Raw genomic sequence first — 22,916 nt, 5'->3', positions numbered from 1 at the left:
TTTACCTCATTCAGTTTCCACCCGAGTCTCAAAACAACTTCCCCCACTTTAATCTCAGCTATAATTTTATTCTCTTGCTTTGCCGCTGATGAAAAGATGGCAAGGCAGCGATCCTCGTCATGTGCCAATCATCTAACTCGTCTCGTCTCTTGGCTTTCAGCTTGCGCAGATTAATGAGCTGTGCCTGGTTCTTCTGATTAGCCTGGCTTCCTTTTGTTTGTCTGTCTTTTATTACCTTGCCACAGCAGACAGATTCAGTCTCCGGTGTTTTTTTTTTTTTTTCGTTATTGTGACCAGCGGCATAATGCCATCAATCACACTGCAGTGGACTCATTGTGAAGCACAAGCACGGGCCGTGTGTTAGCTCCGGATGCTAATAGTTTACAATGGCTGACTTTCTCAACACTCACTCATACCTACAACACTGCTACAGTCACCTATACTCTGAAAATAACTTTGCAAAGAATCTGGTTAGGGTCACAAAATATTTGTAGAAGTACTAAAGTTTACTAGTCCATACTTATACAGATTCTTTAAGAATAGAGAAAGTTGACACCATTTTTTTTTTCTCCTGGAGTGTCTGTCCAACACAAATGACTGTGAGGCACAACACAGAACACTCAATGATAAGGAAAAGAAATTGGTTAAAGATTTTCAGGATTCTCTGGCACTAAATGCTAATTTATTTACTAACACATGAATCTTAAATGGAGGAAAATAAAGATACTACAGACTTGTAGTGATGTTGTTTTCACTAACATTTCTGAAGACTGTTTGGGGGCTCAATTCTGTCATGAACAACATATACTTGTAGCTACCGACTTTATTATTTTTTTTTTTTGTCACAAAAAGCTTTCACCATGTTCAAAATTTCCTCCAAATCCATTGATCCACTAACGATACCAAAAAAGGCACAACCCTTCGTAATGCATCGTAAATTGTGTCTCCGTTGTAAGACAACATGACCATGGTCTTAACATATGTAAACACATTCATGCACTCACCACGCAGTGAGAGGCAAGGCTTGCCAAGCAAAATGTTGTTTTGCCACATTCAAGCGACTCAAAGGAATCTCAATGAAACTTTAACCATGTGCCATACTTCCTTGCTTCAAGAAAAACTGTGCCAAATAAAATTGTTTGCAACCATGCCTGCCTTTCCAAAGATTCTCTATGAAATATGTCCCTAAAGGTTTGAAATCAGTTTTTTTTGTCACAAATACGTTTTTTTTTTTTTTTTTTTTGTGGGGGGTGAACTTGAGTAACCCAGTCCTATCCATCACTGTACATGTTAAGTCAGTGCCTCTCAATGGGTGACATAAGGCAGCTCTTAATTTATTAATTTAATTGAGGCAAACTTTACGACGGAGTATGATGTGTTCATGTGGTACACTGATAAGCCTTTAATGCTACGTTATACCCCGGGCTCGCCCACCTTTTGCTCCGGAAAAAAACGTCACGGTGAGCTGAATTTGACTGGTGTGTGAATAGTGGGCACAGTAAGTCGGCGTTAGGTTCAAGTGCACTAATTGGAAAACGTCGGATGCGAGTGATGTTAATCATCATCTATACACATTTTGCATGCTAATCATTACTTTACCTGTGAAGATGTTTAACAGCTCTTCAGGCAGACATGTTGATATATTAATTAGGACTGTGGCTTGTCACATGAGGTATCCTGATTTGTATTTCTGTCGCTGTGCACAGCATGTTTTTTTGTCCTATTTTCTATGTATTAACTTAGCTTCAATCTCCTCGCAGTCTTTTCAAATACAACCAAATCCAGTCCCACAATTGAAATTCCTTTTTGCTGCTTTTTATCAAAAGCCAGTGTTTTGCCTCTGAATTTTAATCCAATTAATATGGGCTCTACCATACAACTTTGACTGATGGAGCCACACCTCAGCGATTTTGTCGGCTCACCAAAGCAAATGAATGGAATAAGGACTCTTTCTATTCTTGCTGCATTAGTGTGACGCGGGGTCGATGCAACGTCGCTGCACCCTCCTACCACGGTTGCTCCGGTGTTATTCTGTCAATTTCGCACCACGTTAGCTGCTATACCTGCTGGATCGCGGGTATGATATCCTAGAGCGTAAGTGCAGGGGCTACCTTTTGAAAGGCATACAGTATGCACCCAATCTTTGACGTAAGAAAGCTGAATTAGCTTTAGCAAATATTTAGCCTTTTGTCCCACAAGCCTGGTGAGTGCCATAAGATTTCTCCTCCCTGCACAGCAAGAGATCAAATCTCTTTTGACTATTTTTTTTTTTTTTGGCCTCTTGGGTCAGACCTACAATGGAGTACACAGGAAAAAGCTCTATCCGAATACTAAAATACTTAATAGCTTCAGCCCCACAGACAAGATACAGGAGCCTCTGAATACTTTCAAATCACGTGAATGGGGATACAGTATTTTGGTTTTCCAGACGAGAAAAAGTTTGTAACATTTTGGCAAAGACAAAGCCAGTTTCTAAACTGCAACAAAAAGACGCCATACACAGCAGCTAACACAAGTTCTATGCATTTTGTTCGACTATTCATTTGGAGGAAGGCTCTCAGCTGCTGCTCTTATTACAGCAGCATTTGAAAAACAAACAGCATGTGACAGCAGAGACGCTCCGGTTTATGTTTACAATTGCAAGCTAGATAATAGTTCATTTTCATGGTGTCTGAAAATTGGAAAATTGAAATGACTTTTATTTATTTTTACAAATTTTGTGAAAAAGCTCATTGTGCCTTGTTCTTGTTTCACTCAATTTTATGAGGAATCTCATCTTGTGGGATTTGTGTTTCTTACCATCCCTATTAATAACTCAAATTATCTAAGAGTCACACTTTGGGTGAGGATGATGAATGCATTTATACGCTAACTCCAGCTCATTTAGGCTGAATGTTTAATGATTCTTTGGTGCGACTGCACAGCTGATCCCACATTCATTGTAAGAACACCACTGCATAAACCTGTCTTGTTATATTAATTTTCTTTTTCCCTGCCTCTCAACACTCATCTTCAAGCTGATTAGCCTAATGAATGGAGCTCCACCGCTGCTAATGTGTCTGAATGGGCAACTTGTGTAATTCTGCCAGTGTTTAACATGTGAATGCTGCACGGAAAGGGACAAAAGGGATTAGAACTGACAAAAATTGTGTTTTTGCTGTGACCAATAATTATTTTGATAACAGTTTATTTAGGATTCAGTCACTGGTATGGGGGAGGGAGGGGGGGTATAACATTTGCTTTTTGTAGTAAATTTGTCATCTATGATAAACGGGTCATTTGCAATTTTTTGCAGAGTGGTTTACTTAGCTGCAGTGGATGGGTCTGTCAGCAGGATCAAAGCAATGTTATGTTTGATGTGGATGTTTTTGCTTTGATAAGAAACTGCTGGCATCTCTTCAAACGACAAGACTTGAACATGTAAAAGTCCGTGGCAACATCTCTGCATAATGTTCCCTTTTCTAAGGGTTCTAAGGGTTCCCTAAGCACACCACTGACAAGATAGATTAATTGACTATTTCTGCATTTAACAGTGTATATTTGTGTGTGTGTGTATACATAGTGTGTACGTGTGTACGCACTTTTGCATGTGTTTGTTTGAGATTGCCCGATATGCTTTTTTTCAGGCTCGATATGATACAGATTATCAGCGCTCAAGAAGGCCGATAACCCATTTTTAAAACCGATATTCATTTCAAGGAATCAAGGCATATTTATTGGAGTAGAAGGCAACATTTTTGAATAATACAAACCCCAGCACTTAACGTCATTTAAATTGCTTGGGATCTCTCTATCAACACAGAAAAAGGCAGCGTAAAATAACGTTGTAAAATAATCATAAAATGACTTAACTGTTACATGATGTCTGTCTCTGTTTTGCTTGCACTCATTGCTAACTTGTAGTACAACTCGCAACGTTCGAAAGTGCTTTTTTGAAAGCCCGAAACGTCCCACGTTTGTTTGGAAGCGGGTAAAAATTTGATAGGTTGGCCTTGTCGAGCCACCCTTCAGTTTGTAATGTAATTGGGTGCTGCATATATGGGTGCTGTATATATATATATATATATATATATATATATATATATATATATATATATATATATATATATATATATATATAAAATTAGTAACATAATCTACTGTACAGTTAAATTTAATAACATAAATATACAAAGAAGAAATTACATTTACCTTTGGGGCGACGTGACTTGAGCTAGTGGTGGGTGGAGGCGGAGGGGAGCAGAGACGAACCCGCAGAATTTATTTTATTTTTTTCTTAAACGAGAACTTTTCTTAAACGAGAACATATCACCAGCGATTTCCTTCTCTTTAATCCATAATAGAAGAAGCCTCTCCCATGTTGTTGTCAACCGAGGTTCATCCTGTGACAAGGAAAGTCTTGCCCTTAGAAGACTTGCTTGCTATCATAGCTTCCTTCTTATTGAGAATCGTACATATTGCCGAACGGTTACGGCCATACTCACTAGCAAGGTTAACTATGCATGCGCCTCCTTCACATTTGGTTTTCCTATCTCCTGCTTCGTTTCTATTGTCATCATTCTCTTACTTCTTCCTTTACCTCCACTTGTAATTTTAGAAGCCATGTCTAACAGATAAAGTTTGCAAAGTCTTCACAACACAACTTCACAACAACAGCATCTCCGTGACTGAGACCGTGACTGTGACCTTAATCGACCAATAGCATATCAGCATCTCCGTGACTGAGACCCGTGGACTGAGACTGTGACCGTGACTTTATAAGACCAATAGCATATCGGCGTTTCCGTGACATGCGAGAAAAGTTATTTTTGTTGATTCAGCAAAGCAAAAAAAGTAGTGCAGACACACTGACCGGCATGTTAGATGGTTCGTAAGACGAAAGGTTTGTGCGTAAGAGGGGGACAAAAAAACGCCGCTGTCTACGTCGTAAGATGGAAAATACGTAAAACAGGGAGTTCATAAACCGGGGGCCCACTATATGTGTGTATATAATATATATATATATATATATATATATATATATATATATATATATATATATATATATATATATATATATATATATTACACACATACACACAGTGGACCCCCGGGTTACGGCGTCCCTGGCTTACGTTTTTTTCGCGTTACGATGTGGAATATTGAGGCATTTATCCCATTTTAAGATTAACATCAACAACTGTCATGACCTGTAGAGTTGGTCGTGTTCGTTGTTTTGCCTCCCTCTTGAGGCGTTTTTATTTTCTGTTGGTGTCAAACTGCTTCCGCTGGAAAGTTTCACTACAATGCTGGTCTGCTATTGATCGGCGTCTAGAGTCCCTAAAATATTGGTCTACTATTGGTCAGTGTAATGGGGTCACGAAGATGCTGGTCTGCTCTTGGTTGGCGCACAGGGTCACAAAAATGGTTGTCTAAAGACTTGTTCTGGTGTGAGAGTGCTTTCAATGTCGTATTTATTATGCATTTGAGTGCTTGATTCAAACTTGAGTTGGTTATCCTTGAGTCCCAAGATTGCGAGTGACGTTAAAGAGAGAAGTAAGAAGATGATTTGTATGAAAACGAAGCTGGTGATAATCAAGAAATACGAAGAAAGCTAAGCTAGCCTAGCCAGGCTACCCTTACCAGGGAATATGATCATAACAAGCATCACTCAATAGGTAAATGGTAAATGCTCTATCACTGTAAAGTGACAACATAAGCGATCTCCTTCACACCCTCATGATGATGCGTAGCCTGACAGCTAATATCAGCTGCTTCAGGAAACAAATAGGAAAACATGGGACGCGCATGCTTCGGTGCATGAAGGGAGACTAGAAAACTATTACACAGAGGTTGGGTTGTTCCTGCTGGCGCCTGTGTGGAGTTTGCATGATGTCCCCGTGTCCTCGTGCGTTCTCTCTGAGAAATTGATGAATTTGTTGTTCCTGCAGTTCATTTCGCCACTTCGTAAGTGGGCAATCCGTTACTTCTTCTCAACAAGCTTGTTTGTCAGCAATAAGTTGCACTACGTTCTAATGTTCATTTCATACTTGTCTAATAAACAATGACTGAAAACTTTCACCCCCACATCAAATGCACCTGTTTCATCTGTTATCTGAGGACCACATTTAAGTGTGTGTCAAGCCAGGGCAAACCTTCGAGCCACTTTTCAGAAAAAAAAAAACAAAAAACAACTTCAGCTTCGGCTCAAGTGTTATGGATGAAAATTAAGTAGGTACGCAAATGCATAAAGTAAAGCATGTGACGTTATGCATCAGTGATTTCTGTCACGCATGCATATCTGTGTACCGGTTATGTACACTCATATATATATCGCATGTCATCCATTTTGGATTTTAGCAGAATAGTCCCACAAATATTGAGTGTTACTTTCTGGTTGTCATGTAGACATAGCTCAGTTTTTTTGTTTTTTTACCATTTAAGTGTGGAGCCACACATGAGCAAGAAAGATGATTGGGTTACTTTTTACTGTCAGGATGGGGCATACACCTTCTGAATTATGCAGTGCTCCTTCAAAGAAAGAAAAAAGAATGAAGGATGGAGAAGGGGGCATTTGTAAGATGGATGACAACAGCACAAAGGCAAAGTATCTCAATAGACTGCCCCCCTCCTAGACACACCCACACGCACACACACGGCAGCCTAGAAGAAAAATGAGCTGATTAGTAGAAGGCAATGAGAAAAGGAAGGTTTTTTTTTTTTTTTTTTGGGATATGTATGTGCATCTGACATTGACGTTTACTAACATGCACAACTGTTTGTCTGAAGCAAGATGGCACTGTTTATCTTTTTCTCAGTGATTTTTTTTTTTAAATCTAAATATTGCCCTTACAGCATTCTTTGTTGTGCATATTAAGAAGTGAACCCCTGTTTAACCTGGGGGATCCGTTTTAGTACCACTAATGAGAGGTGAAATATTAGGTGAAGTTTTATTTCCCCCACTGCTATAAGCATATTAACACTTGTTAAAACACGTTCGGATGAAAAGTAAAATATATCTAAAACTCATTTTGAAGTATTCTTAGTCCCGTTCTTACTCTGTTGCTGTCAAGAAATGGGAAGACTATTGTATAACATATCTTTGAAGAAACACAATAACTGTATTAAAAAGATTAAAAATGTGCTTGCTTCATGCTGTTTTTTGATCCCGGTTGAAGTTGACCATAAAGGTAATGAACAGAATCTGTGACCAAGGGCAGCCTTGGCGGAGTAATCCTCACTGGAAATTAATTTGACTTGCTGCTGGCAATGCAGACCAAACCCTGACATCGATGGTACAGGGGCTGAACCGCCCGGAGGTTTGGTCGAAACACCCCCACAGAACTCCAAGAAGGACATGGTCAAACGCCTTTTCCAAGTCCACAAAACACATGATAACTGTAATGCACCCCTGTGGAGCTGGTCCCCTGTTGATGGACGAAAACCACAGCTCTCCTCCAGAATCTAACGTTCCACATCCTGATGAATCCTCCTCTCCATCACTGAATGGATTTTACAGAGGAGGAAGAAGAGTGTGATCTCTCTATAGTTGGAAAACTCCTTGCGGTCTCCTTTCTTAAAAAAGGGGGACTGCCACCCCAATTTTGTGATGTCCCGAGTTGAGGTCAGCAGCACCCCATCTAAACTGTACACAGTGTTAATGGTGCTCTGCTCTCCTGCTCCCACAGTCTCCGTAGTCCCACAGTCCAAAAAGGCCTGATAGGACTCCTTCTTCAGCTTGATGGCACACCAGCAGGTTCTGACCACCTAACGGCCACAACTTCAGTCAGGCTCCTTCCCTGCCAGAGAGTAAGCTACATCCGCTGGTAATCGGACTGCCAAGGTCACATGGCACCCTTCTCCCACGGGGGCTGAGCATATGGAAAGAGAGATACGCATTACTTTTTTGGGGAGTGTCCAGCTGGGCTCCATGCGGTCAGGCCTGGCCACCAGGCGGTCAGGCCTGGCCACCAGGCGCTTGCCAAGGTAGCCCCACTTCTACACTTGGCTCGAACAGAGGGTCCTCCACGATCCACATCCAGGCTAGGGAAATAATTCTCCATAGTGTTTATTCATGATGAAGGGTCTTTGAGCTGTGCGTGCTTTGTCTAGTCACTTACTTAGGACCAGTGCGATAAAGCCTGAGACAGCGTAGCTCCTGGGATCATTGGGATGGGCAAACCCCTTCATCGCGGTCAGGTTATTAAATAAATTACATTTTGTTTTGCTTAGTGAAAAACAAGTGCAAACACAGAAGACCAAAAAACACATTTCCACTTAATTTTGAATGACCAACTTTTATAATTTTTTGATCATTTTGTTGATCAACTCCCCATTAAATTGGTTGAGTACAAGTGTTGTCCGCATGACATAATGCACATTCGCGTCAGCCAGATTTGTTAAAGAGTGATCTGCCGAAACGATAAACATGTCAGACTGTTAACATCAAAGTGTGCAAAGTGTGCGCTGCTAGGTAGAGGCTAATATATCCACAACGGTACGCTAAAAGCTGGACAATGGCACCGCACAAAAACAATGTTAACGCAATGAAGTCATTGTTTTACGGCCCTGAATTGGTGATTGGATGCTTTTTCAGAATATTGTTGTATTGTTTAAATCAGGAGTCGCTGTTAAAGCAAGTTTGTTCTGTACATTTATATATGACTACAATGCTGATGATTGCCAATAAAATGATGTGATTCACATTTCACGTCTCCACTGCTACCCTTTAATAAATAAATACATGAATAAATAAATAACCACTTTACTTTATGCTTACAGATGTTTCTCAAAGTAATGAATGTTAAATTAAGCTGATCTTATAAGTCTGTGCTTGTGAAAGTCTACATTCATTCACATGTGCAGCACTCACCCCCTGGACATCATCTTTGATTGATGCAGTCAGTAAGCTCGGGGGAAAGAGATGGCCTATGGCATTGATAAAGATAAGGAGAGAAAGAAGAAAGTCGATAAAGGAAAAAGAAAGAGCTGAAAATGCATTCATCAAGTCACACAATCAGATTGTTTTCCTGGTGTCAAGTTTTTTTTTCTCCTCATCCTCTTCTCTGCAACTTTCAGCCCCCTCAATTCCTCTCTGATGCACACCTGTACATGCACATACATCACAGAGGGCAAATAAGTGCCAAATCTTTGTGTGGCCAGGTGTCGTGCTTTTACTCATTCATGGGAGGCGGCAGCGAAAGACTACTGTGTGATAGAAAATGTGTGTCACAATGCTTTAAGTGTGAATAGTTTAGACACATCTATGCACACGCACCCACAAAGCTCTTAACCTCTTTTCTTGCTAATGCACATTCTTCAATTCTGTATCCTCCAGTGTTTCATTGCAGTGACTTTTTATTAAGTGGTTATCTTCTTGTGTTATACTTCTAACGAGAAGAAAGTCCAAACTCTCTCAAGAGGACTGGTACCAGAACATTGTGTGGAGGCGAGTTCGTCTATATCTAGTCGGAATGTCTCTGCCTCACACACCAGCTGAGGCTCCTTTTCATGCCAGAGAGGTGTCATTGTCCCATGTCCTAAGAGCTAGCTTCTGTAGCCGGGAATTGGCGCGCCAAGGTACCCGCCCTTGACTTGCCACTGCCCAGCTCTCTGTGCACCCGACCCCTTTGGCTGCTCCTCCCACAGGTGGTGAGCCCATGTGAGGGGGGACCCACGTTGTCTCTTGGGGCTTTGCCAGCCAGTCCCCCGTGGTTGCAGGCCTGACCACCAGGTGCTTGCCAACGAGCCACACCTCCAGGCCTGGATACAGAGTGGGGCCCTGGTGACCCATGTCCGTGTTTCAAATAGGATGGCATTTGACCCCCCCCCCCCCCCCCCCCACACACACACACACACACACACACACACACACACACACACGCACACACACTCACAAAACCATGCACCAGATTATGATGTAAAAAAATACATACACTCATTGATGGAACTGTTTGCAGCAGGCAGTGATGATTTTTTTGTTGTTGTTTTAGTATGATAAAATTTAAAACAAAATTATTTTCAAAGTTAAATGGCACTGATCATAAAGCTATCAAGCAATTATAACTGGGTATATCTTAATGAAATCGTAAATGAAATCTTGAAATATGATGTTGAGTCTTGTCTAATATGTCTAATATGAGTCTAATATGAGTTAGTAGTCTAGAGCAGTGGTCCCCAACCTTTTGATCATGGCGGCCCGGTCAACGCCTGGTCATTCCTGCCCCCTGCCCGGTCATTCCTGCCCCCCTGCGTGAGCCATTGAATGTTCCCGAAGTTGATTGGCTGTGGCGACTCGAAACGCGGAAAAAGTACATCAAAAATTACTTCACGCAAAAGGCAAAATTTCGCTTCTCGTGACCGCGCGCGGCCATTTGCGTCGCTCCATTCGCTTACATCGCGTCGCCCGACGTGCCTTCGCGCCCAGTCACGCGAACTCCATTAAATTAAATCATCTCCAAATCATTATTTCGGGTGCAGCCCACGCGGCCAGGTACCAGTTTATCCACGGACCGGTACCGGTCCGCGGACCGGGGGTTGGGGACCACTGGTCTAGAGAGTCTAATATGGGGCGGCTCGATGGCGCAGTGAATAGCATGTCCGCCTCACAGTTCAAAGGTCCCGGTTCAAATCGCCCTTGCTCCGGCCTTCCTGTACGGAGTTTGAATGTTCTCCCCCCGAGCCCGCGTGGGTTCTCTCCGGGCACTCCGGCTTCCTCCCACTCCCCAAAAAATATGCATGGCAGGCGTATTGGACATACTAAATTGTCCTTAGGTGTGATTGGGCGCGTGATTGGTCGTTCGTCTCTGTGTGCCCTGTGATTGGCTGGCAACCAGTTCAGGGTGTCCCCCGCCTACTGCCCGCAGCCAGCTGAGATGGGCGCCAGCAAGCCTGCGACTGCTGTGGGGATAAGCGGCTATAGATAATGGATAGATGGATGGATATGCTGCAATAGTTTTTATGAATTTGTGTGCTGTTTAATACCCTTGTCTGGTGAAATTAAAGCCTATGATAAACTTGTCAGTTTAACTCATATTTTAAATCTCTAAGTCCTTCGTTGTGGTCAATGAGGTAAACTTGTACGATCTGGTTTTACGTGTGGATGTGATTTTATTTTTTTCCATAATGATGGTGAATAAGTTGGGTTACATGGCTGGATGTTTGTGTGTGTGTTTTTTTCTTCTTCTTTTTTTTAAAGGTCCATCAAAGGACACTTTTTTTTTTTTTACCTCAAATTGGCGCTTTGTCTTTTTCAGCTGGTGGCGCAGTTCGAATTGCAACATGGAGAGACTGACAGTCCCAGGGAGAGCATCTCCAATGGTGATTTCAGTGCTACACCCAGTCCTGAGCCCTTGAACTATTATTCAGAGGCTCAGGATCTCCAGGAGGCAATCCAAGGGGAAATTGAAGTCAACGAGGCTGTCCTCAAAGCCAGTAAGCTAAAGTATTCAGCTTTGTTAGAATCCACTCAATAAATTAAATCATGGTATGAAAAAAATTCAACAAAACATGTTGGACTACAACACAAAGAGCTCTCTTCACATCCAAATGCACAGCCCATATGTGTATAACATTGCATATCTCTTAGTAGCTGGATAGATACACACTTACAAATCTTCCCCCACGCCCTCACCAAGCTGCCCCAGTCTACTCTCATCAGCCGTGTGTTGCCCACTTTGCTATTCAGCCTGTACCACCTGCCATCCATATAACCACCCGGCTTCATGAGCCTTGACCAGACTCCATTTAATTTCTCTTCCCCCACTTTCTGCTTGGGCTTAATTCTTAACTAGATTAGAATTGGAGCCTGTTAGCTGACTATGAATGGACTAATTACAGCCCCCCCATCCTCCATCCTCTCCCATCTCCAGCGAACCACAACTAACATAGTTAGGATGTAAACCTGTAACGAGCCAGAAGGATGTGGTTAACGCACTTATGTTAGTTAAGCATATGTACAGTGCCATAAAAAAGTATTAGCATAAGTATTGTACTTAAATGTTTCAGATTATTAAGCCATTTTGAATATCTCCAAATGCATTTGATGTGCAGTTTCTAAGTTTGCAAATTTTCAAATACATTTCACACAGTATGAACGAAAACCCCCCACAAGTGAACAATAGAAATAAACAGTACATTTTAGAGACTGGTGTGACAAAATATCCCATTTTTTTTTGTGTAACCAAACATGTAAACTCATCTTTCATCTTGTTTTTACCAATTCCTTTATTGGTGCTATTATTTCCACTTGATTATTCACAAATAATCTGGTTATAGTGAGCATGTAATTGTGCTAAGTGGTGGCAGAAGGACCAAGGAATAATTTTGTAATCATTTAAACATCAAAGTGATTGTGTGTTTGTGCCTGTGTGTGTGCTTGAGAGGTTTGTTTGAGCAGGTTGATTGGACTTCACACTGGCCCAGTGGGATGATTAGACCTACATTGATCCGTTGCTACACGGACACGCACACACACTCTCTCTCGAGGAAGAGAGTCCTTATCGCATCATCCCATGATCAGCCTGGTCAGGTCGCGTGGTCAATTGCCAGAGAAACAAACTACTGGGCAACATGCGCTAGCTCACACTTACACACAAGCATCCTGTCATTACACAATATGCTTTCAAGACAACTTCCTGTGCACTGATATGTTCTTAAGCGTTCAGACAAAATTGTCAATGTTGTTGCTGCCTCCAAAGTGAACCAGCACTGTGGTGGTAATGAACTTCTTCAGAACCAACAACAAGGAGAAATACTTGCATTACACCTCCCAGAGCTGTACAAGGCAGCCGAGTTGGCAGATTGGGAGTTCAAAGCAGATAAGTTCATGAGGCCCTTCTGGGTCTCTATAAAAGATGATAACCAAAGCCTGTTTCAAACCTTCAATTACAATCACAAATGTCCCTCAGAGAGTTGTTTGTCCTCAGTTACTTGCAACTGTCACTCTCATCATTATAACTGACCCTTGGCGGTACGATAGTGGTACTTCAAGTAGCCGAAGCAGGCATGGGACATTAGTTGGAGAACTATGGTACTTGAAAGGAGGAAGATTAGCCCCTTTCACACTGCAGGTACTTTATAAAGAACTGTACCCTGGTAGTTTGAGGAGTTCCCGTTTCCGTGCACACACCCAAAAAACATTCTGGGTCTGGATGGTCCCCCATAGTGTACCTAGTCGCGACTAGGATCTTTGGCTACCTACCCAGGTAGATCAAGTGGTACGTGTTGTGCTAACTAACGCTGATTGTTTTGGTTGAACTCGGGGGTGGGTTGTTTAGGTATCGGCAGCCGCCATTTCATGACTCAGCGATTCTTTTCAATTGTGGCCATTTTAGTACATTGAACTAATGGAAGGAGAGAAAATTGATAGGTGGATGGGTGCTGTGGAACAGACACTATTTAGTATTTATGGGGAAGAGGCCATCCAATGCCAATTTGCTTCAACTAGACAAAAAAACGAGTTCCTGACGGGAGGCGCACCTCAGGCAAGCGCTTTTTTGATGCAAAACTTTAAAAACGTTTTTTTATTTTTACATACACGGACGGAACACCAACTGAAGCAGCTTTATGTCCCGGCGATCTGGATCAGAAACCCGCTACAGTCAATGTATTCTTTTGATAGTTTTTCGTATTAAACAACACGGGTAATACGGAAGTGCCAGCCGAAGGTGTGCCTCCCAAACACGTCCGTCGACGAATTGGTCCTGTCTACTTTTTGCTGTCGAAGCAAATGGGTGTTAGATGTCCTAGTCCCTCCAATACTCGCAAGAGTAGATATAGACCTGAGTCTTTGATGGAAGCGCTCACCGACCCCCGCCTTTAGCGAGCACTTCGGTGGCTCCCTTGACATCCCCAAAAAGCCCCAAAAAGAACATAGGGGTGAAGTACCAACTGCAATTTTTATAAAATAGTAAGTTGTATTGTTTTAATAAGCTGCCAGTTATGTAGTCCAGGTATATGTTGTTGTAATCAAGAAGTAAAAGTAATAAAAATGGACGAGGAAAGAAAGTATGATGTAAATTATGAAGATGAACAGGCAACTGGTCATTCTGAGGATTACAAAATGTAATTAATTACCTTGACAAACTCCTCTCTTTCCTCCACTTTGACCGATAGAATGGGAGTCTAGCATCAATTTTTACAGGCTACAACCTGTTACATCTGGAAAAAAAAATGCTTGACGTGCATCAAAATGCCTGAAATAAAAAAAAGTCAATCCTTATTCAAACTAAACTTTTTTTTTTTTTTACCAACTGAACCATTTCATGCATCTTCGGTATGCGCAGGTGGTATGACACTAAATTCTGTTCGATGTGTAATTAAAAGAAGGCTGTAACATGGCAGCCAAAAAAAAAACAAATGTCCTTCTTTGTCGCAGACACGCCCCTTTTGGTGAGAAGCAGCAGTGATTCAGTCCTGACCCCTCCCATTGAGATGTCCTCTGCATCTACACACGATCAGAGCAATGAAACCTCCAATATGGTGAGCAACGTCAGTATAGCCATAGAGCCTTTTTTTGTCTTTGTAAATGATATCATTTTGATTAATGCTCACAAGTCCACTGTAAAGCAATGTGATTTATTCAATCTCCCGTTTACATGCACCACTACATCTATCAGAAAAGCCATTAAACACACAGTAAATGTCAATATAGATTTGACTAGTCTATTTCGCAAAGTGATAGCAATTATTTCAACACTTAAGATAAGATTTGATCAAAATTTTTTCAAATTTATAAGGTTATGCTGTCATAAGGTTATGCTGTCACTACGCATTCCTGTCAAGATTGAGCATTTGCTGACCGGAGGTGCCCTCGGGATTCGAATTGAACTCTTTACATGATGTGTTTTTGGGATGGAAAAAGGAGTAGACCATTTCTGTGATTCCAGATAAAATTCCATTTGGATTCAGCCTTTTTTCCCAATTGACACTGTATTTGTATTGAGCGGTTTTGAGCGGTCATTCAGTTTGGTTTGGTCATTAGGTTTCATTAATATCGGAATACACATGTCAATTTCCGACTCCAGACTAAGGTTTCATTGAAATAATTTGCTTCTAAAAAAGATGAGAAGGTTTTATAGATAGTGGATATAGATAGGCTATAGATAATGGATGGATGATGGATGGTTGAAGACGTTCTATTTGGCATAGGCCGTTTGAGGCATAGCCTCTTTGAGTAGAAAGACGAAGAAGCATTCACCCAGGCCGAGAACTGTGCTTGGGGCTGCACTTGAATGAAGTGTACTCCATCTTTTCCAAAGAAGACACCATTTAACAGCATAGTGTTGACTGGTTGTGTGTGTTTTCTTTTGTGCGTGCATGCATGCGTGTGAGAAACTGAAAGGGTCCCGGCATAACAGACCCAGCAATGACTAAAGCCGTTATCACACTGAAGGGCAAACGCTGGTGAGTTAGTGGCTCTTTTGATCTCAAGGGTTTATTCAAAGTCACTAGAGGTCACCACAAGGTTGCTAGAACGTGTTAAAAATTTCCTTGCGACAAGAGCAATCTCTACCTTTGTCAACCTTGTAGCAACCTCTGGTAATCTTGAACGAACCCATCAAAAGAGCTGCTGCTTTGGTGTACTCTTGTCATCCTCATTGGGATACCGGCATAAGCATTGTAGGAAATACATGCTATTTGCGGGGCACACAGGGAGGAACAACCATTCATGCACCCAGTCATACCTAAGGACAATTACGGGTGTCCTGTGCAATACACCTGCAATGCATGTTTTTGGGATGTGGGAGGAAGCCAGAGTAGCGAGAGCAAACCCACACGGGCCCGGGAGAACCAGCAAACTTCATACAGGAATGCTGGAGTGAGCTGGATTTGAATTCGGGACTCTGAACTGGGAGGCGCTGTTGACACACATACCCTATTGGAATGTCATCGCAACTACGTTAGAATGTGTTTGAAAATATGTTCAAACATACTTGTACTTACATTGCAACATATTTGCAAGTATGTTAAAAGAGGTACAAACTTATCGTTCGATTCACATTTAAGGAATGCAGGGAGGCAGACCTAGAAATGTTACCCTCTGTCTGATGTTTTACTTGTGATGTAAAAAAACAAAAAACAAACAAGAAAACAAAACATAGGTTTTAACTGCTTGTGTTCATGCATGCATTTTAAGACATTTTAAAAACTGCAGAGTAAGCTCGACAGAACATTTCATTCCGTCCGTCTTTTTTGTCAATTGTTGCAATGGTCACCACCTGCTAATTTGAAAACGTTGCTTCCGGTTTACTTCCGTTTTTAGAGAGATCCCTGCATTTTTACATTTTGGATGAACATATTGGATTCTTCAAATCAATCTGGGAAAAAAAATCATAATATATAAACAATACAGAATCCAATTTCACTGTTGTATTTTCAAGGAAAACGGCTTTTATTTTGAATTTCAAACCTACTGCAGTTCTTGAAAAAAGAAAAATGCCCTGTTTTTTTATTTTCCTTTCAGAATTGGAAATAGGATGAATGCACGGCACACAGACCCGTGGTGGGAGCAATGTGCAAAAACAACGATTGCCCAATCGAAAGTCTTAAAAATGGCATCCTCTCTTTGATGTTGCTTTTCTAATGGTTGAACAAACTTTTCATTTTTCTCGTGAAAAAAGATGATTTTGGAGATAGAAGGTTTCCACCCTTTGCCAGTGATATATAGTTTACATATCGAGTCATATATGGACTATGCATTTGATATGGTATGCTTGTGTGTAAATTTGAAGTACAATCAGATGCAAGTACCTGGTGGTGGGAAGCAGGTGACCACTGTACTCTATGTGCAAGTGGTCACATGCACTGTGTTGCAGAAGCAGCCCGTCTTGTGTTAGGTCAGAGTAAGATGCTCAGCAACAATAGCCTCTGGCTCATCTGTAACCCCCCCAAGCCCTAATAGACACTCCATTGTGAGATAATCTCACACTGCCCGCATAAGTAGGTCACAATTTGTCCAGGCGACATACAGAATGCATACGTGTTCACAATCATACTCTTTTATTTTTTCAGTTTTTTCTTTCAGTTTGTAAGCTGACTGACGGTGGTTATATTTTTTCAGGATAACAATAACACAGCTCAGAATTACTGAAACAAGAGTGTCCTTTTTGGAGATGGTTGTGTCCGTTTGGTTTGGGTATGCGTGGGGTGGGCATGTTGATTGGGGTGGGGGTGTGCTTTGAGTTCGGGAGCGGGTGGGCGGGAACTTTTTTAGTCATCAGTGCTGGTGACAAAATGAAAGTGATGAAGCAGAAGGATATAATTGTGACGCCCGTCTACAGTAGTCTCAAAAAGATTTGAGGACATTTGTATAGGATGTATCTAGGGGTCTTATAACAGTGAACGCCGCAGTTAAATTTAATTCAGTTAAATTTGTTTCACTCCTTGTCCACCCGCTCAAAGCTTGTTGACTTTGCGGACTCAAGTACTAGATCCTTGCTCGACACGGGGCTGTGATGCTGTGTGGGGGTGGGATTACTAGAAAGATGTAAACACAAAGGTAGCGAGAGAAGCAAAGCGTCGCCTGGCAGCGCTCGGCGTCCGGCGGTCCAGAATTTTCAAAGGTGATTGATGATGACAATGCTCGTTTACTACATGAATTGAGCGTAGTTTGATTTGTATCTACTGCATCCTATGAGAAGTTAGTTATATTTAATTTGGCTGCATTGTATTAGTTTATTCTTTTATCATTTACAGGAAATCAACCGTGCGATGAAGGGAGGTCCAAAAAGTCTCACCAAGATGAACCAGGTTACATTTAGGTAAGATTGTATGATTGCCCCTCTCTCTTTTAGCCATTGAAAATATTAGACCCATATCGCAAAAACGGGTTAATGCTGAATGACTGGACAAAGATGGGATGTTTTATTTTTTTAGCTGACATAGCTAAACGTCAAGGTTTTACCACTGTATTCCAAGGCTCAAATGTCTGCCAACTGTGCTTTGGTTTGGCTCAGATTTTGTCATCATGAAAGCTGTTTTATTGTTTGTATTATTAGTCTGTTTACCTGGTCATTACAATCCGGTGTTTAGCTACTGTATAGCTTTCACAAAATAACCAAGTCGCCATCTGAATGCCACCATCACAGTATTTCTGGAAGGAGTCAGAATTATTAAACAGTGCGCACTGTAGCTCATAGGTGGCCTGGACACAAATTGGCTTGGGGGTTCTGGCTTTCACCATTTTACAGTACAGTGATATCTTGACACTGCTGTGACAAAGTGGAGGCCCAGCTCGCACAGATAGTTTGCCATGGTAACAGATGGATGGCGGTAGAAGAAGCTGTGTTCCAGCGAGACTCGCCTGCACGTTTGTTTGGTGCCTGGTCCCTGTTGATGTAAGGGAAGTCAACCATGATTGGGAATTTCATTCATCTTTTCATTCAACCTAAAGCACCCCTCCTTACACCCGCTTGGCAGAATGAATTTGTTTGTGTCAGTGTGAAGCTGAAATGAGTGAGCGATTCTGTTCATATTAGCATGTTGCACTAATAAGGTGTGTCTTTTTCTGAGCAGCTTGTTTACCATTTCATAAAATATACAGTGTATGAATATAAATAACTCAAATGTGTGTGCGCTTGCTGGCACCTTTGCTTTCGTGTGACTATCCAGCATTTATAACCAAGTGCATGAGCTGTCTGGATTTTTGTTATTCACCACTCTGCATGTGTTTTTGCTAAAACATGATGTACCACAAGGCTTGTATGATTACATTAAAATTAATATCATCTCTTGATATTTGTATTTATCGCCAGTAAAGTCCACAGGCTACCAGATGTCTGAATGTGTGCAGTGGCATCCTACTTCGAATCTCGCTTTCACTAAACTTGCAACATTGGTAGAGCATTTGAAATGTCCTACCAATCAGGCTGCAGCAGGCTCTTGGCTGTTGACAAGCTGATCGATGCCTCCTCCAGGTGTCCAAATGTGATGAAGTGCTCCACACGCCCTAATGTGCATAAATAATAGATGTTTTTGAGAGCGCAATAGGGAGGTTGGTAGCACTATTTAATGCAGATGTAACTGTGCTCTCTAATCATGCGTGTCTGTTAATTTAGTATATACCAAATGCTTTGTGTGTTTGTAAGACAGGGGTATGCAACCTTTAATACTCGAAGAACCATTTTGAAAGTCGCCATTAATACTGTTGGAAACACCTTCAAATTCAAATGCTCTCATTCATATAAAGAGGTCAAGAAATTGAAGTTAACTCTTGAAAGGCACAGCTGTGAAATGTAAGACGTCACAGGTCATAAACAATAACCACATCATAAATTTGACTGAGAAAATACCAAGGCTGTGTCATCTTGGCAAAAATCTGTCTACTTTGACAAATGTAAAATTGATATTTTGGTTTGATTAACATTTTTCGCTTAAAGGGACACTGTGTAAGATTTTGCCTTTTTTTTAAATGAATAAATTAAATGATTATATATTTCAAAAACTCGCAAATAAGTGTGTTATAATCATGGGTCGAGTTATCCTTAAATTATCCTACATGGGGGAGGCACTTCTCCGGAGGCTGCCTTGTTTGTTACAGCTATGGACAATGGTAAATGCAGCACCTCCAGCACCTCCTGCTGTCCATAATGAAAAACGGTCTAAATCTTACACATTGTCCCTTTAAGTAACTGATTCAGTGTGTTGGTATATTCTGGATGATTTCAGTATAAATTTACAATCTAGGAAAACAATCAACTTTGAAAAAAAAAAACAACAACTAAGTTTAGGTGAAGTTCTCATTACTGTCCAAAGTCACAAATCCACTCCAGAAGGATGAAAGCACCACATTCAGCTCTTGAGTTCTAAGTTCTAAGTTCTTGCTGTTCTAAGGTGTTCTAAATTTAGTGACATACAAAACTTACAGTGCAAAAATATTATTTTTAATTAACTTAAAGCGTAACTCTGAAATGGATATCAGAAAGTTATTCGCCCACAGCAGGGATGAAGTAGCAAGGAATTAAGAAGGTAAATGAAGCGAGGCAACATACAGTAAGTCTGTCTTAAGTTCATGCTAGGTTAGTTAACGTTTTTCCACGTGTCAAGCCAACCATACTAATTTACTGTTGAGTTTCAACAGCAAATAACATAATGCTGCTTGTGGTCTGTTGGCTCTGCGTGGATGATAACTTTGAGAAAGCAGCTTTAAGCTAAGAGTTAAGAGTTTTTAAAAACCCGAATGAATTTATTTAGATTAGTGTGCCTGTTTACATGTCATTCAACAACCCTTTTCAAACCTGAATACTGCCAATACGTTTTCTGGTTTCAAAGGGTTATTGACTGCACGTAAATGCACCTTTGATGATTTCTGCGCGCGTGTCACATTTCAAGCTCGTTTACATTTGTGTCAAAATTTTGATGCATTGGGTGCCAAAGACAAACAGCATAGTTTTTATTCCTCCACTCTTGCATGCCTGCACCATCATTCTGCTCAACACCTAAACTGTTCTGCATCAGACACAGATGCAAAAAAATCTCTTTTTCAAAAGTAGCATTCTTTTCTGTTATCGTTACTGGCATCATCCTCGTGTTCACTCAAGTCACTGTTCACTTCAAGCACACGCTTATTAGAGGGGCTCATTTTATTCCTCTTGCCCTTACTTATACCTTTATCTCTCTCTTGTCCAGCGGCTTTGGATGTTCAAGAAGTGGCTAGATAAGGTGTTTCGTTCTTGCCCAAACGCATTGGACTGAAAGCAGCTAGTAAGCTAAACCGTTTTATCAGTGTTCCCAGGGATAAACATGCAAGAAACTACATATAGATATATAAATATGTGTGTGGAAATGCGTGCTTGCACGTGTGCGCATGTGTGTGCGCACGCGTGAGTGTGTGTGTGTGTGTGTATATATATATATATATATATATATATATATATATATATATATATATACATACACACCTTTATTTGTTTTTAACATGTAAACATTCATTGTATGGTCTTTTTATTGGCAGTTCCCTCACGAGAACAGTCAACTTACTGGGCGATCGTGGGCCGCTGGGTATCCAAGTCATGCCCTATTGTTCCTCTCTCAGTGGAAGGTGAAGACTACACATAAGCACACACACACACACACATACATACACAGCCACATGCACACGCACGCACTCACATGTAGATCCTACCGCAACATGTTGGAGCCATTTTAATTTTACTCCATACGGCATTACAGAAAGGCAGATGGCAATGTTGACTTGGGAATGCATGAGAGAATCACGAGCTGCCATGAGATCATACACTGTATGTGGTCACCTACCACAAGTTGACATTTTCTCCTTTGTGGTGATGCACAGAATGTTGGGCCTTCACATTACAAACATTGAGGACACCAGCCGCACCAAGCAAGAGAATATCTTTGAAGAGGATGAGTGTATTGTCCAAATTAATGGGATACACCTCCAGGATAAATCCTTTGCAGAGTGAGTATGTTGAAAAGGGCTCATGGGTTCTCTAACATAAGAGTACTTACTTTATTGCTATGTCAACACAACTATTAAAATGGGTACACCACCCATTTTGTCTTGTGGGGAAAGCCTGTTTAAGAATCGCAATAAATAAATTAATACTAAATACTAAGTAAATGCAAAAGGTTTGGGTAATGTGAATGCTCTAGCTCAGCTATTATGGACAAAAATGATATGTAGATATTATATATTCCTTGATTGTATTTACTAATCAATAACCATTAAGTGTTATTGAAATGTTCCTGGACGAACCCTCTGCATGATACATTTACGTTTAAATAACTACAGTTATTATACACTATTCCAAATTATGATGCACAATTGTTGAAAAACCTTTTTCGAGATGTAAAGATGTGAAAAGTTAATTTGTTGATTTTACAGCATAAGGAAGTTTTTACATTTTTTATTTTATATTTACAGAAATTAAAGGCTTCAATCAAAACATCTAAAGAGTTCAAAGTACTTTTTAAGATTGAAGCCGTCATTTGACAGCAGGTTCACAACTCTTGTGTCCATTCAACTTGAGAGTTTTTAGAGAGTTCAAGCTTGCCGTTTCTGCAAAGGATGTCAGAATAGTTCCGCAGAGCTGTTGTTTCGATGTGATCTGCCTCCCAACCTCATGTTTATATGAATATGTTTTTCAAGATGCTTCAATTGTATTTATTCTTTTAACGAAGGATGTTCAATACCACTTTTTCAGACCAATACCAGTACGGGTACTCAACTAATGACTAATCACCGATAGCAATACCACTTATACTTTTGATACATAAGATTTCCTCCCAAAAACAATGACATAATTTTGAAGACATATAGATTCCAAAAGGGTTTCCCTCCCTGATGAATAACGATTTTCTTTTCATCTAATTTGTGATTACTAGTTAGTGATGCATCATATATTTCATAAAACTGCTTCGAGAGAGTTACCAATACTAATATCTGTTACATCATAATTACCTTGAAATGAGGCCATTCATCGGCCTGATAATTGGAATTCTTACTTTCCCATTCTGATTGCTAACTAATAATTATTATGAAATCAATATTGGGAATAGTTCCCAAAACCTGAATTTGAAACCTAAGTATAAAAGCGTTCTTTATTGACCATAACTTCCTTTTCCCAGCTTGCCAAGGTAAAATATTCTGAATGCTAACTAATAATTATTATGAAATCAATATTGGGAATAGTTCCCAAAACCTGAATTTGAAACCTAAGTATAAAAGCCTTCTTTATCGACCATAACTTCCTTTTCCCAGCTTGCCAAGGTAAAATAAATAAATAAATAAAAAAGTGTCAATTTAATGGAAAACTGGAACTGGCCATCGGAAAACAACTCTGGGATTAAGTCTCAAGGATTTAATTAACTGAAACCAGAAAAGCCAATCCACCACTGCTCTGGCCTGATACTTTTCCTGTCACTCAGTTCCCCAGAAGAAAAAAAAAAAAAAAAAAAAAAAATCTACATTTTCAGTC

General features: G+C 40.6%; 1 protein-coding gene across 2 annotated transcripts in view; it reads left to right on the top strand.

The window, feature by feature from the left end:
• LOC148427885 (partitioning defective 3 homolog B-like) overlaps positions 1 to 22,916 on the top strand; it is a 96,320-nt gene that overhangs the window by 8,483 nt on the left and 64,921 nt on the right. For both annotated transcript variants that reach the window (XM_088408547.1, XM_088408546.1), the window contains exons 3-7: positions 11,235 to 11,412; positions 14,357 to 14,460; positions 17,677 to 17,741; positions 20,933 to 21,019; positions 21,272 to 21,397. In XM_088408547.1, coding sequence (XP_088264673.1) covers positions 11,235 to 11,412; positions 14,357 to 14,460; positions 17,677 to 17,741; positions 20,933 to 21,019; positions 21,272 to 21,397 — 560 coding nt within the window. The remainder of the gene's footprint in view (positions 1 to 11,234; positions 11,413 to 14,356; positions 14,461 to 17,676; positions 17,742 to 20,932; positions 21,020 to 21,271; positions 21,398 to 22,916) is intronic.

This window comes from Hippichthys cyanospilos, chromosome 2 (assembly GCF_059441005.1).
Source record: "Hippichthys cyanospilos isolate Australia breed blue-spotted pipefish chromosome 2, RoL_Hcya_1.0, whole genome shotgun sequence".
Taxonomy (NCBI): domain Eukaryota; kingdom Metazoa; phylum Chordata; class Actinopteri; order Syngnathiformes; family Syngnathidae; genus Hippichthys; species Hippichthys cyanospilos.
This window is presented reverse-complemented; position numbering and strand designations above follow the sequence as displayed.